Here is a 14,468-nt window from a genome sequence, read left to right as displayed (position 1 = left end):
ATCACTCTAATCAATTCCACTGACTGAAAAACATGGACCATGGCAAATAAGATTCAGTGACAACTGACCTGTGGAGGTTCTCTTCTGTGTGGGCCTGGGAGCTCCCTGGAAACAATTCCTTTTCCCTGGCAAACATACAAGAAGTTCTGTTTCCCATTGAGGCTGTTCCAAAGCAGGCACTAGCATCGTGGTTTGGGTGTTTAGCTACTTCCTATGGCAGGGGTTGGTTCAGTGGCAGAGCTGCTGTATCTCCACCTCTCATAATACACCACCTGGGACTACTAGGTGAAAGAAGGCTCTGTGACTGCATGGGCTTATGTGGGATGTTCAGTTCCTCCACTTTCTGAGAGACGTAGAGCTAGCAATGATAGTCACATGGTCATGGTGTGTGGACCTAGGCATCAGAACACTAAATTCTGCTACTTTCTGGAAGACCCTTGGTCAAAATTTTCCATCCAATTTATATACTTCATTTTTACTTTATGAGAAATGAGTTAGGGTGCTTTTCCTTAATAAAATGAATGATTTGCATATACTAGAAGCTTTACTTATATTCATACCCATTGATCTACAATAACAGTTTAAAGTTCTAAAAGTCACATGAATTAAAAGATAGTTTCCCCAGCATGATACAAAACGTATTTGGATATCCAGTATTTAGGTTGGAAGTACTAATATTGTTCACACTCTATTATCATTCATCATTGTCATCATCACGCATAACCTTGACATTCTCTAAGTGCCTGCTGCTTTCTGGGCATTTGAAAGTTTGCAGTTTAACAGAGGAATCAGCTCTGACCTGTGAGTACAGCACTGCGTGTCAATAAAGAATCAGCTGTTGGCATTTGTTTGCATGTATGTATAAAGGGACAGACAGAAGCATCAACAAACACCTGACTCCCAGATATATGGAAAAACAGGTGAGGAAACATGAATGGGCTTTTAGGAGGTAGTGGGCATTTGGAATGAATATGTAGCCTTAAGAGGTTCTTAGAAAAAGAAGCTGGGCTTTAAAAGATGAAACTGGGCAGGTTTAGAAGGGCAAAGTTTTCCCTGAGTATCCGGGACGGTGGGTCGTAGGTTGGAGGAAGGCAGCAGAGGCATGAAGGTGGGGATGTGACTTGCTTGGCAGGACCAGAGAGTTCAGGGGAACAGAATGGACCATGTTAGCAAGCCTTGGAGTGCTCCCTAGGAATTAGGGTTCTGTAATAGAGCAGGTTAGTGCCCGTTTCAGGGCGCAGCAGATCCTGAATGTAAACCCCACTCTGGTTACATAGACTTGGATGATCCCCTAATCTGCTGACTGTTTTTAGCTCTTATGAGTTGGGGACCCACTACCTAGTACCTAGGTAGCACTCTAATGGCAGAAAGTGAAGAGGAACTAAAGAGTCTCTTGACAAGGGTAAAAGAGGAGAGTGAAAAAGCTGGCTTAAAACTCAACATTCAAAAAACTAGATCATGGCATCCGGTCCCATCACTTCATGGGAAACAGATGGGGAAAGAGTAGGAACAGTGACAGGTTTTACCTTCTTGGGCTCCAAAATCACTGTGGATGGTCGGCGACTACAGTCATAAAACTAAAAGATGCTTACTACTTGGAAGAAAAGCTATGACAAACCTAGACAAAAGCAGAGTCATCACTTTTCTGACAAAGGTCCATTTAGTTAAAGCTATGGTTTTTCCAGTAGTCATGTATGGATGTGAGAGCTGGACCAGAAAGAAGGTTGAGCACCAAAGAGTTGGTGCTGGAGCTTTTAAACTGTGGTGCTGGAGAAGACTCCTGAGGGTCCCCTGGGTAGCAAGGAAATCAACCCTGAATATTCATTGTAAGGATTAATGCTGAAGCTAAAGTGTCAATACTGTGGCCATCTAATGCTAAGAGCTAACTCATTGGAAAAGACCCTGATCTGGGAAAGACTGAGGGCAGGAGGACAGAGGGGACAATGGAAGATGAGATGGTTGAATGTACCACTGACTCAATGGACATGAGTCTGAGCAAACTCCAGATGATAGTGAAGGACAGGGAGGCCTGGCGTGCTGCAGTCCATGGGGCCGTTAAGAGTCAGACATGACTTAGTGACTTCACCACCACCACCACCTAGTACCTAGGCTTGTTAAGAGAACAGGATGGGGATAATTTAAGTGTGGCATGTGAGCAAGCGCCCAGCACAGAGGGGGCCCCCGCCTTCCCAGCTGTGCTGCACCAATGCAGAGGCAAGGAAGAGTGAGGAGCGCAGCACCTGTGTGCACGAGCCAAACACTGTTGTTGCTGATTCACTCTAGGGCCGGAAGAGCAGGGCACAAAACATGGAAGGAGAATCATTATTCCAAAGGTTTGAAGCTTAGGGGACTGACTTGAAGCTAATGGGCAAGTAATTTATGGAAACAAGCAGTATGGTTTCAAGCAGGTTAGGTCCCAGGTAGGAATGTCAGGAAGCTCTTACATGCTCAGCAGGGGGACTGTCTCAGGCTCTGGCTGACTGTCCACATCCTGCCTTCCCTCTTGCCTGTCTGCTCTGCTGTGGACCTGTCCTCTGTTCCTTGGGTTTGCTCTTTCCTCCGTCTGAGTCCTCATCTCTTTCCCTTGAGGCCTTATGGCTTTCACAGAGGGGATAAACTAGCCCAACTACAGGGAAGATGGCTGAGCGCCAAAGAATTGATGCCTTCAGACTGTGGTGCTGGAGAAGATTCTTGAGAGTCCCTTGGACTGCAAGGAGATCAAACCAGTCAATCCTAAAGGAAATCAATCCTGAATATTCATTGGAAGGATTGATGCTGAAGCTCCAATACTTTGGCCACCTGATTCGAAGAACTGACTTAATTGGAAAAGATCCTAATGCTGGGAAAGATTGAAGGCAGGAGGAGAAGGGGGTGACAGAGAATGAGATGATTGGATGGCAGGACCAACTCAACGGACATGAATTCGAGCAAACTCTGGGAGATGGGGAAGGACAGGGAAGCCTGGTGTGCTGCAGTCCATGGGGTTGCAAAGATTCGGACACAGCTGAGCGACTGAACAACAACACGGAAGGTACCATAGAATATTTTCAGTCATGGATGCCAGAACATCATCCTGAATCCCTTTTGAGAGAAACAGAAACCCCTGTTGAATCTCTACTTTTTATGAGTGAATAGGGCTCACCAAGCAAAGGGCAGGCTGACTGCTTCCCTCCGTGAGCCACCAGGGAGGCAATCTGAGCAGTACAGAGGGTTCCTCCATCTGAAGGGGGAATTACATGCTGGCCCCATAGGAAGCAGATTCCTGGACCATTTTCTTCTAGATATCCCTGTGGACATTTCCTACAGATGAAGCACAGAAGAACCTATGTAGGGTCTGCATTACACAGACAGATCTGAAAAGTGCCCACACAGAGGCAAAGAACTCCTATAGACTTGACTTTGCTCTTTTTCCGAGCTGATTTCTCTGTTAAGCTTGGATGGGGTGATTAGGAGAATAGCACTCTTATGCTCCCATTGTCCTGATGAGGAAACGAAGACATTAAAAGGAAGTGCTGATTGTCAGTGACAGATGGCTTAAAGCAAGCTGCCACCCCAGCGTCCTCTGTCCCCGGGCTCCCACATGCTGTACCCGGCTCTGCGATGACATCTGTCTCACCGGATGCCACCACACTCTGGTGTCCCACACTACACTATGAGCTCCCTGGGGTGCAAGGACCATGATGGATATTTTCAAGACCATGTTAGAGCCAGAATCATCCACCACACCTGGAATGATATAGGTTAGGCCCCAAAGAAAAACCTAAGGAGCTAGTGAATGGATAAAAGTAGAAGCAAATTACAGTACAATGGGGTTTTATTGTAGTTGCTCTGTACTAACATTTATGCTTAAAATGTCAAGAAAGGAAAGCTCTAGAATCTGAGCCCTTAAGCGACTAGGACGAACTGATGGCACTACCAATTCTAGACAGCACTTCGGCACTACGGCTCATTCTGTTCCAGGCTGGTTGCGTTAGTTTCATGTCCCAATTTGACCATGATTATTGTAAGGACAGAGGCTCTGGGACACTGGTGCAGTGTCACGCAGATGCTGGCACTTCATATTAAGTATGTGTTGATGGATCAAAGGTCTGACCCACATTCTGTACTGCAGTCATTCTGTGTAGGACTTTTCCTGGATGGACTGTCCTTAAATCTTTAGAAAGCTGGAAAAAGAGCTTCATGCCTACAGTTTTGTGACCACTCCTTAGAAATGATGACATAACTGGCAGGCCAGTGATGGCAGAGCACCAACAGGGAAGAAGTCAAGCATGTTCACGTCCAGATACTTGCTGCAAAGTAAGCTCCTTGCAATTACACATGACTTAAAATGGAAGACTAGGAAGGACTGAGAGCTTGTAAGGCTGCAGGACTGTGTGCAAATAAACAGAGGCTTAAAAAGTTAGTATCTTCCCCACAGAGAGCTGGAGATGGTCCACATTCTGCATCTGTACACCATGTCATCAGACACTGCGGCCAAGAACCAGCTGGCAGGAGAGGCCCAAGCCCCGAGTGGCAAATGCATCACACAGCACCTTCAGCAGCTCTGCAACTAAACTGGCTTTTGCTGGTTTTTGCTGCCAGGAGAGGGTAGTATGACTCATTCATGCCATTTCCCTCCCCAGTCTCTCAATACTGGGATGTATTTATTTTCAGAAAGCAGTGGATGTAGATAATGAAAAATCCATGAAAAGGACTGTGAACAGACTCAGATCAGACAGTGCTGGTGGGTGAGGGAGGTCAGGAGAACTCATGCCCCCTTTGCAAAGTTCCTCTCCAGGTGAATTCAAGAAGTCACAAAATCTGCTTAACCTGTGCAGCTGCACAAACTAGCTCTCCCCAGGTCAGAAGGTCAGAATCACAATGAGGCTAAGCAAGCTCTAGAAAGTCCAAGGAGGGGAATCTTGATTTACCTACAACATCTGATCTGATTAAACTGAACGTATTCATGCATCACACATGTAGTTAAATTCTCCCCCCTAAAATGCAATCCAGCTTCCTTGGTGGCTCAGTGGTAAAGAACCCATCTGCCAGTGCAGGAGTCGCAGGTTCGATCCCTGGGTTGGGAAGACCCCTAGAGAAGGAAATGGCAACCCACTCCAATATCCTTGCCTGGGAAATCCCATGGACAGAGGATCCTGGCAGGTCCATAGGGTCACAAGAGAGTCAGACATGACTTGGAAACTAAACAACAACAAAACGCAACACGCCATTGTGCTTGTGTCGCACTTTTCTTAGTAAAGAAGCCCTGCGTGTCTAACAGATGGAAAAGGCTAGTCCCCTGAGCTGGCCCCACAGGCTCTCGAAGATACTCCAGTAGCTACTCATTTCCATGCCTGACTATTGAAGGAGAAACAGAAATGAACCCCACCAGAGCATAAAGGCGAGAGGGCCACACTCGTTAACACAGTTGATGAAGCCTTTGCTCAGAGAGCTGTGTGGGGCTGTGAACAGAGTTTTGGAGACTTAGGGAAGACAGCTGGCCTCTGATATTTCCCACACAGGATGGAGAGAGCCCTTTCAGGGAATGGCATTTTCCCTGGACCATAGAGTGGCTCTGTCATAATGCATTTCTACATCCCCCTAAGGGGCAGGATAAATCGCAATGTCTTGCCTTAAAAAAAATTATTTCTATCCTGGTCTCTAAGTGTTCCTGTTTTTTAATATCAATATTTACATTGGGGACGTTTCAAGGAGGTGAATTACTACAAAGAGTTCTGAAAGCTGAATTATGCCCCAGTCATAGGGCAACTTGGTGAATTTCCACAAAGGAAAATCTAAAGCTCAGAGCGTCTCAAATGAACACCTGAGGCTTACCTAATAGACAGGAGAAAAGAAAAAGACAAGTAGCATTCAAGAATTTTTTTAGCAACTGAGTTCAATGTGACTGCAAAATTAAGCTCCAGACAAGTTTTTCTGATTGCAGACGCTGCTCCAAGGCGGCCATCCACACCTACCAGTGAATCGAATTGCTCTCGCGGGCAAGCAAACAGACGTCCATTAATGGTGAGCGTTGTAAATACTGAAACATCATTAGGTTTGAGCACCACCTTTTCTGTGAACATAAAAAGCATGAGATTGCCTATTAAATGCATCTGAGATTTGCTGTACTGCCCTAATCACACCAACAAATTGCCAGCTTGGTGAATTACTGGAACGTGCATAGTGACTGCACAAAATACTGTACTGAAGGGATCCACTGAATGAAAAAGACACAGCAATCACGCAGGCACACAGCACTCAGGATGCCATCAGAAATGACCCCAAAACAGGGATGGAAATACCCGAGGGTCCATTTACCCAGCTCTGCATACAAAAACCGCACCTGCTACTTGTCTAAAATACAAGTTCTGCTTCTAGATGGTAATTAACGCCCAGCCCTTTGGAGATGACAGTATCACTTTTAGAGAACTTAGGGGGTTTTCTGAGATCCCACATGACTTTTGATGTAAAATTTATCACTATTTTTTTTCACTCATTCCCTAATTTGGAGGACAACTGCATTATTAGATGAAGTCTCTTATATTTAAAATAGTTCATACAAAAGATATTTATTTAGCATTTACTATATGCTGGACACTGAGGATACAGAAGGGAACGATAACCAAAAAAAAAAAAAAAAAAATAGTCCCCAAAGAGCTTAGATCAGAGTGAGGGATGCAGACAGTGGCAAAGCATCAGAGAGGAAGCAGTGAGGAGGAGACAGCAACAGAGCAGGGAGGGAGGCTGGGAAGGATGGATAAGGGGGAATCAGAGACAGGAAGGAGCAGGGCCTCCATGAGACCACGTCAGGAAAACCTGAAGGCTGCGCAGGAGGCACCGGGAGAACTATGCGAGAGTGTGCCAGAGGGCTCATGGTGGACAGACAGACGTCCTGGGTCGTGTGCACCAGGAACAGAAATGGAGGGGGACATTTTGGGAAGCCAAGATATATTTTAAAATTCTGCCTCAGTGGAATAATTTGCCTTTAAATGCGGCAGAAATGGCCTCCCTCGGATCCTGAAGGATCCTCCAGTGAGTATCAAATCATTGCTGGACAAGCAAGCCTCCCACAGCCTCTCACTGCAACGCGTGCAGACCCTTCTTGTCACCTGGACAGTGACTGCTTATTCACTGCCTCCCTCCTCGCCAGCCTCTGAGCCACTTGGAGGCACAGGCTCTGCATACACCTCCCCTCCTGTCACAGCCACACGTAGTGGCCAGTAAGTTCATGATGGATGAAAGCAGGCAGTAGTCAGGTAATCCCGTGGGGGAGAACACTCCTCACTTTGTCGATGAGCTGAGTTCCTGCCCTTTCTACTGGGAAAGGAGGGAGACATCATCAGCCGAAAAGAACCAGCCTGTGACCACCTTTAACTTCAGACTCATGAAAACCTATAGCCTTTAGCCAGAAAAGCCAGGTGTCCTCTTAGGGCCCACATGTCTCAGAGCTCCAAGGCCTTGAACTTCTTTTTTGTCTTAATTGAAGTATATTTGATTTACAGTGTAGTGTTATTTTGGGGCTTCCTTTGTAGCTCAGATAGTAAAGAATCTGCCTGCAATGCGGGAGACCAGGATTTGACCCCTGGGTCAGGAAGATTCCCCTGGAGAAGGGAATGGCAACCCACTCCAGTATTCTTGCCTGGGAAATCCCATGGACAGAGGAGCCTGGTGGGCTACAGCCCATGGGGTTGCAAAGAGTCAGACATGAATGAACAACTGAGCATGTTGTGTTATTTCAGGTATATAGCAAAGTAATTCAGTTATACGTATATATGTATTTCTACAGACACACACACACACATATATATTTTTTCAATTCTTTCCTATTATAGGTTATTACAGCATTAAGCTTTTCTGTTTAGGGTTTATAGGAAAACTCCAGGCTGACATCCACACCAGAGACCTCATTCCAGCTGCCTCTTCATCTCTTTCTGCTTCAGGGTAGGCACCTACTGGATAGAGGATATTAAGACACTAGCCCAGCCCACTTCTAACCACCTTCATTTCTGTTATTTGTGGGAGCACACACAGCACTTGTCCCTTTGGATCAGCTTCAAAGGGCCCCACTAACTGCCTGCCAGGGTTCTGTTTGATGGCATAGTCCCCTCTACAGAAGGCTCTTACCTCCCCCGGAACTCATCTTGACGATGATCAGGCCTTCCCCGGAGCCCAGTTTGTCGGCAACTGCGCTGAGGACTTCCTTCACCGAGGCGGCCACTGGTACCCGGATGGTTGTGTAGGTGTGGTCCAAGCAATAGACTTTAAACAGAACTATTGGGAAGACAGCAACCATAAGATAAATTTGTCTTGGGAGTTCTTAAAAAAAACCCATAAGCTATGCAAAATGTTTGGATGTATCCTCCAAAATTTGCATCGCCTTGCCATTCTTATGACTTGTATTTATTTGTGCTCATGGATGCCTACACTTGTCGTCTTCTAAAACTTACCTTAGCGTTGGTCTAAGAACAGTCCATGACTGCCAATCCCAGTTACAAAAACCACAACAGATAGTTATGAAAAACCCACACACAGGTCATGGGAAAAGAATGAGAGGCATGTTTAGGCACGTTTTCAGGGTCTGCCCTTGGCTGTGAGTGTTTCTTTTTCACAATACAGGAGCGTTGTGTGGTAGGCAGATCACTAGATTCCCACTGCCTAGTTCAGTGGTGGCAAGTCAGCATTAACACTCTTGCAGACAGGAGTGCTTCTGCCTGGGGTCATGAACATTTGCTAAGATTCCTGCTCACTTGTCCACTGGTGTGTGTACTCTGAGGCCTGGGCACATGGCTTGGGTGGTGTTCAGTTCAGTAGATCTGCATGTGGTATCCACACGTTCAGCTCTGAACACACAAGTCCTGGAAGTGATTCCACCTCCTGGAATTCTAGAGTTTGGGGCACCCCTAAATTATAACATTCGTCTGTGGCTGAAGATGAAAATTTCAGCATGATCATTTTATTTTGGCTGTGACTCTTCGAAGAAATCTTAACCAAGCAAACAATAGCAGCTGGCATCTGGGCCTCCCTGATGGGCACTAACAAGGTAGTGGTCAGGGCCGGGGGCACTCTTCCTGGGTGGGGGCCCTGCTCGGCAGGTGAGCAGCTGACCCTGGTGCTCCACCTCTGAGCTGCTAAATCGCTTCAGTCGTGTCCGACTCTGTGCGACCCCATAGACGGCTTCCTACCAGGCTCCTCTGTCCCTGGGATTCTCCAGGCAAGAACACTGGAGTGGGTTGCCGTTTCCTTCTCCAATGCATGAAAGTGAAAAATGAAAGTGAAGTCGCTCAGTCGTGTCCGACTCCTAGCAACCCCATGGACTGCAGCCCACCAGGCCCCTCCGTCCATGGGATTTTCCAGGCAAGAGTACTGGAGTGGGGTGCCCTTGCCTTCTCTGACACCTCTGAGAGGCATCTGCAAAACACCAACCACCTTCCAGCCACCTTGACAACTGGCCCCTGAGATAATCTTTCTCTCCTTCAAGGAAAGGTGGCAGTGGGGTAGAGGTAGAATCAGAGAAGTATGGACAAGCACCTTGGCTCCAGGTACCAAGTTAAAGGACAAAAATAATTGGAATTCCAAAGGCACCTCCAAGCAAACCATCTGGAGTGCACAGAGAGCCAAGAAAAGCTATTCTGGGGGCCCAAGGGGTGATGCCCAGAGGGAAGATTTCATTCTGACTTTAAATAATCTACACATGCTGGAAAAGAAATCTCACCTTCATCAGAGCCACGGATAGGCTGGCGCTTCTGGGCTCTCTCATCGCCTGTGTTGAACTGTTGCAAAAGAACTTTGTGCTGTAAAAATAATAACAATAGTAGCTGCCATAAGGGGAGGATGACAGATGAATGTCTGCAACTCAGAGGACACATGTCTGAGAAGCAGAGTCAAGAAATAAAGAAAACATATTTTGTATTTACAGAGACATCACTGTCACATATTGCGATGTTATATTTCTGGAGAACTGTCAGTCTACAGGGCACAATTAGAGAATCCTGATCCATTGCCACTGACCTTCTTTTGTGGAGCCTTTGCATCTTCTGAACTACGAGAAACAGAGAAAGCACATTATTTAATACTGTTGGTACTATTAAATTTCTTCATTTGTATATAACTTTAATCTTGTGTTAGACATGAAATCACAGCATCCCTTCAAGAGGGAATATGAGCCTCCTTATTTTAATACCAAGAGGCCAAAGCACAGAGAGGACAGCTAAGAGATCAGCTTTTGTCCCAGGCAGATCCCTGGTCTAAGTGAGGCTAAAAGCTGGGATTGCTCACTCTCAAAGTATATCTAGTTAGCCAGTATTTAATCAGTGGCTCAAAGGACAGCATGTGCAAACCCGTGTTTCCACTTAGAGGACACAAGTATTCACCATTAACAGCTTTGGCAGCATAACGTGAATTTCCCAGGTAAGTAATTCTCTTCAAACTTTGCTTAAATACCACTGACCACTGTGGTGTTGGATTCCCTGCCTTGAACCAAAGGGACCCAGGTTTATTGAGTCAGATGTCCAAGGAGGATCTCTGGCTCCCCAGGCTTTCTCTGGGCAGCTGTCCGGTGCAGAAGGCAGCTGAGCAGAATCTCCACCCTTTTGTTCACCTGGCCTGACTGCACCCCCTCGCGTGAGGCCCACACCACTCAAATCAGCTTTCACCCTTTGTGGGGACAAAGGACTTTTTGGATGATGATGTGATTGAGAGTCAGCAGACACTTACTTGGTGAAAGCTCACCCCAAAGCCAAGCCCTTCCTTACATTTGCTTGACAATCTTCTCCAGCTCAGGCAGTTGCTCCTTGAGGGCAGCAAGCATCCGGGCATCATCTGATACAGACACATAAAACTCCTGTAATTGGCAAAGATCACAGGCTTTTAACAAGAACTGCAAAAGGTACGTAATTCTGCAAAGAGCAACAAAGACATGTCCCTATGTCATCTGCCTCACTAGCATCTCCAGACCATGGTTTCATGGACTAGGGACAAATAAGAAAATGTTATAGCATGTCTAAATTCAACATGGCAAGCAAGAAAAAAATTTTGGAAACTGGTAGTGATGCATGCGTTCCATTGTGAGTATAATTAATGCCACTGAATTGTACACTTAAGAATGATTAAAATAGCAAGTTTTATGATTGCTGTGTTCTACCACAATAAACAAATTTAAAAAATTTAAATAGCAAATGAAGTGTTTATATGATATTTATACAGAAGGCAAAGCAACGCAGTGTTCTGGAATGGGTTATTTTATAGTCTTTAAGAGCACTTCTTTCACCTCAATATTTTTTTTCAGGGGAATTTCAATATTTATTTTGAATATTATTTTAGTATTTGTTGTTTATTTAATATTTACTACTAGTCGTGGTTAACTGTTGGTGGTAAAAGTACAGCCATGGTTTTTAGCACTGCACCGCAGTTTTGTGGAGTTTATGTCACTAACTCGGGACTCTTCACTGATGTCTGGGATGGTTCCACCCACTGAGCAGCAGTATCCATGCCCTGCTTTGTGCAGGGGCAGTGGGCTCCCCAGCAGAAGCCGAGAGCTGTGGCAGCAGCAGCATCACCATCATTCTGACTCATCTGCAAAATGGTCCTTTACTCCAAGCAATGGGTAGAAGCCATAACCCAATGACCCAAGTGGCTATTGCTCCTCTACATCTTCAAAATCTTTCACTCCATAGTCTTGAGGGACTCTCATCATCCACCTTTCCTCCCAGCCTCATTTCTCTGCCTGCCAAATGATATGACTAAAAAGGAGTGAGTGGGGATGTTTCCTTTGGACAATTCATTCTTAAACAGACTGTTTGTTGCCTTTTGCCTGCACAGAAGTAAGGTCCTCATCTCAGTTTCTGAGGACAGAGTGAATCGTTAAGGATTAAATGCTCAGGTCACTGGTGTAACGTGGGCTGGAGTCATGGGAAGGAAAAGGAAGTTCAGCTTAAATCAGTGTTTACAAAGTACATCATGGCCCTTTAGAACCACTTCATGGGCCTAAGAATTCTTTAATAAAGTTATCTGCTCCACTGTACTCAAAAACATCACCATGTGATCCAGTAATCCCACTTCTAGGAATAGAACCAAAAATAGACCTGTTTGTACAAAAATGTTCATTACACTGCTCTTCTAGGAAGGTAAAAATGGAAATGATATATTCAACAATATGGGAAGAAATAAATATATCTGTGGCATAGCTACTCGAAGGCCATTAGAAAATTTTATTAGAAAGACTCTACTGACATAGAAAAATCCTTACATAAAGTAGAAAAGGCATCCTGTGAAATGATGGGTACTATGTTGATTATAACTACAGAAAATATAACAAAGAAAGCAACTAAATGAAAATACATCAGAATGCTACTACCAGTTACTGAATTAGACTGGCAGGATAATGGATGATGCTTTTCTTTATACTTTTCTGATAGTACCTTTCTGATGAATGAACATGTTAACAAAGTCTAGAATTTGTGCTTACACTCTCTCTAGGGAAGCTGCCATGCCTGTGGGTGGTCCCTGTATTGTAGGACAAAGACACACTCTTGGAAGGGATGATCCCCACATACCTCCAGGAAAGCCATGGCCACATCATCCTCTTGTAGGATGTCTCCATACATGGCAGCCCACTGCAAAACCAGGCGGATGACTCGCCTCTTGTTGTTGAGGGCATAATCCATTTTCTCTTGTTCTGTACCTTGTGAAGGCTGTGCATGGTAAGTACCATGGAGTCAAGGAAGAATATCCAGCCATTTCACTTCACTACTTTTACGAGCAAAGGTAGAATGACAGATCCCAGCTCCAGGAAGGCCTTTGGACTGATGGAAGTTCTTCCTTAGGCCCTCAAGAAAAGCCCCACCTGCCTAAAAGTTCTGGACCAAATGCATACAAACCCAGCGGACTTAGCCTTGATAGTAGCCCAAAGAATTAGACTTGCATGGCTCTACTTGGACTTGTGTGTTGATAAGAATTCTCGTCGCGCCTAGCTTTGGCTCTCATCATATTCCGTGCCTGCCCTTTGCACTGCCTTCTCTTCTGTGGGTGGTAACGCTTCCTGCTGTTGGGCCTAACCAACTCTCTTTGGCTCCCACAATTCTGGACACATCTCTATAATCCCTCATTATATGCACTTCAGTTAAACCCTTACAAGTGGGTCTCTGGTCCTTCTGGAACTGTGACTGATATAAAAAGTATACGGGAAGTTAAGCGAGGCTGAAGATGATAAACCCACTGAGGGTTAAGATGAGGAAATCTTCCTACTATATCCGTCTTCCGGTGAGGGACTCAGACACATTTTCTATGCATCCTTCTCTTGTTTAGAACCATAATTTAATTCACATTGGCTTTTCAGGCATTAATGGCTAGGCATCCTAACTATAAACTCTTTGAGGCTAGGTTAATACATTATTCTTCTTATATTCTGAACCATGCCTAGCACACTGATGCTTCCATGGAAATTTTACCCATTAATACAACAGATACTTGATAGAGTGTCTACTCTGTGTGTCTGGTGAAGGTCCTTGCTCTCAGTTGACATTCTTCTGTGGATTACAGTAGGGAGAACAGAACATGTGATCAAGAAAGATGTTAGATTAGACATACCATTCCCTTTTCAGTGATTTATAGTAGTTCATATTATAGACAACTCATTCATAAAACAGTTTCCTCTTTTTACCTGGCACTTGCACACAGAGTACCTCAGTTAAGCCCCACTTTATAGTCTTGTGATGAAAGACATTGTTCTTTTTCTACAAGTTAGCAAACTGACAGTAAAGGAGTGTGAACGACCAAGATTACATTGTGAGTTTTAAATCCAAGACTGATTTTAAATCCAAGACTCCGAATTCCAACTAGTTTAGTCCCCATTACACAATATCGCCATGCCTCATACCTGGCTGCAAGACTGAGCATGTCCTAGCTTACAACCATGACTTAAAAGACACCGTAGAAAACTGTCCCATGGCAGTGCTGTACTTGGGAGCTAAACCAGTCAAGGGCCTTTTCTAAAGGGACTATAAATAACGATCAAGGCAAATGACAGAATCTTAAAGCAAAGGTTTACTGCATGTAAATGGGTTGCAAAATGGCTTTCATAAATTGAGCACGGGATTCACAAAAAAAGAAAATTGCTCAACCTGTATTGCTACAATTCTCTTTGAGCTTACAATAAAACAGGGAAGAAAGATCACTTTATGTGAAAATTATTTCTTTTCTGATTAACCCTTTGATCTCTTGCTTGTAGGCACACATAACTCAGTTTTTCTTTCCAAAGAATTGTAATGCTGGCCATTACATTTTAAGACTTTTTAGAGTACCTTGTAGTATAGTCAGGCACGTGGTGGGTACCAAATGGGTAATTCTTGGCTGATTGAAAACCACGTATTCATTCATCTACAAGTCAGTAAGAGAGAGAGACACTCTTTCCTACTTGGATGAGGCTGAAATGTTTGAAATATCAAAATGATAGCAAGATGATATAATTCTAACTTTCTAGGTTACCTTGACTT

At 44.7% G+C, this 14,468-nt stretch overlaps 1 protein-coding gene across 5 annotated transcripts in view; it reads right to left on the bottom strand.

The window, feature by feature from the left end:
• Positions 1-14,468, bottom strand: part of RAPGEF4 (Rap guanine nucleotide exchange factor 4) — a 329,561-nt gene that overhangs the window by 26,446 nt on the left and 288,647 nt on the right. For all 5 annotated transcript variants that reach the window (XM_018064697.1, XM_018064706.1, XM_013968813.2 and 2 more), the window contains 6 exons: positions 12,531-12,681; positions 10,731-10,819; positions 9,988-10,018; positions 9,692-9,770; positions 8,104-8,250; positions 5,955-6,052 (listed from right to left, as the gene is read on the bottom strand). In XM_018064697.1, the coding sequence (XP_017920186.1) occupies positions 5,955-6,052; positions 8,104-8,250; positions 9,692-9,770; positions 9,988-10,018; positions 10,731-10,819; positions 12,531-12,681 (595 nt within the window). The remainder of the gene's footprint in view (positions 1-5,954; positions 6,053-8,103; positions 8,251-9,691; positions 9,771-9,987; positions 10,019-10,730; positions 10,820-12,530; positions 12,682-14,468) is intronic.

Source organism: Capra hircus, chromosome 2 (assembly GCF_001704415.2).
Source record: "Capra hircus breed San Clemente chromosome 2, ASM170441v1, whole genome shotgun sequence".
Lineage (NCBI taxonomy): Eukaryota > Metazoa > Chordata > Mammalia > Artiodactyla > Bovidae > Capra > Capra hircus.
The sequence above is the reverse complement of the archived record's forward strand: the minus strand, read 5'-3'. Positions and strand labels throughout refer to the sequence as shown.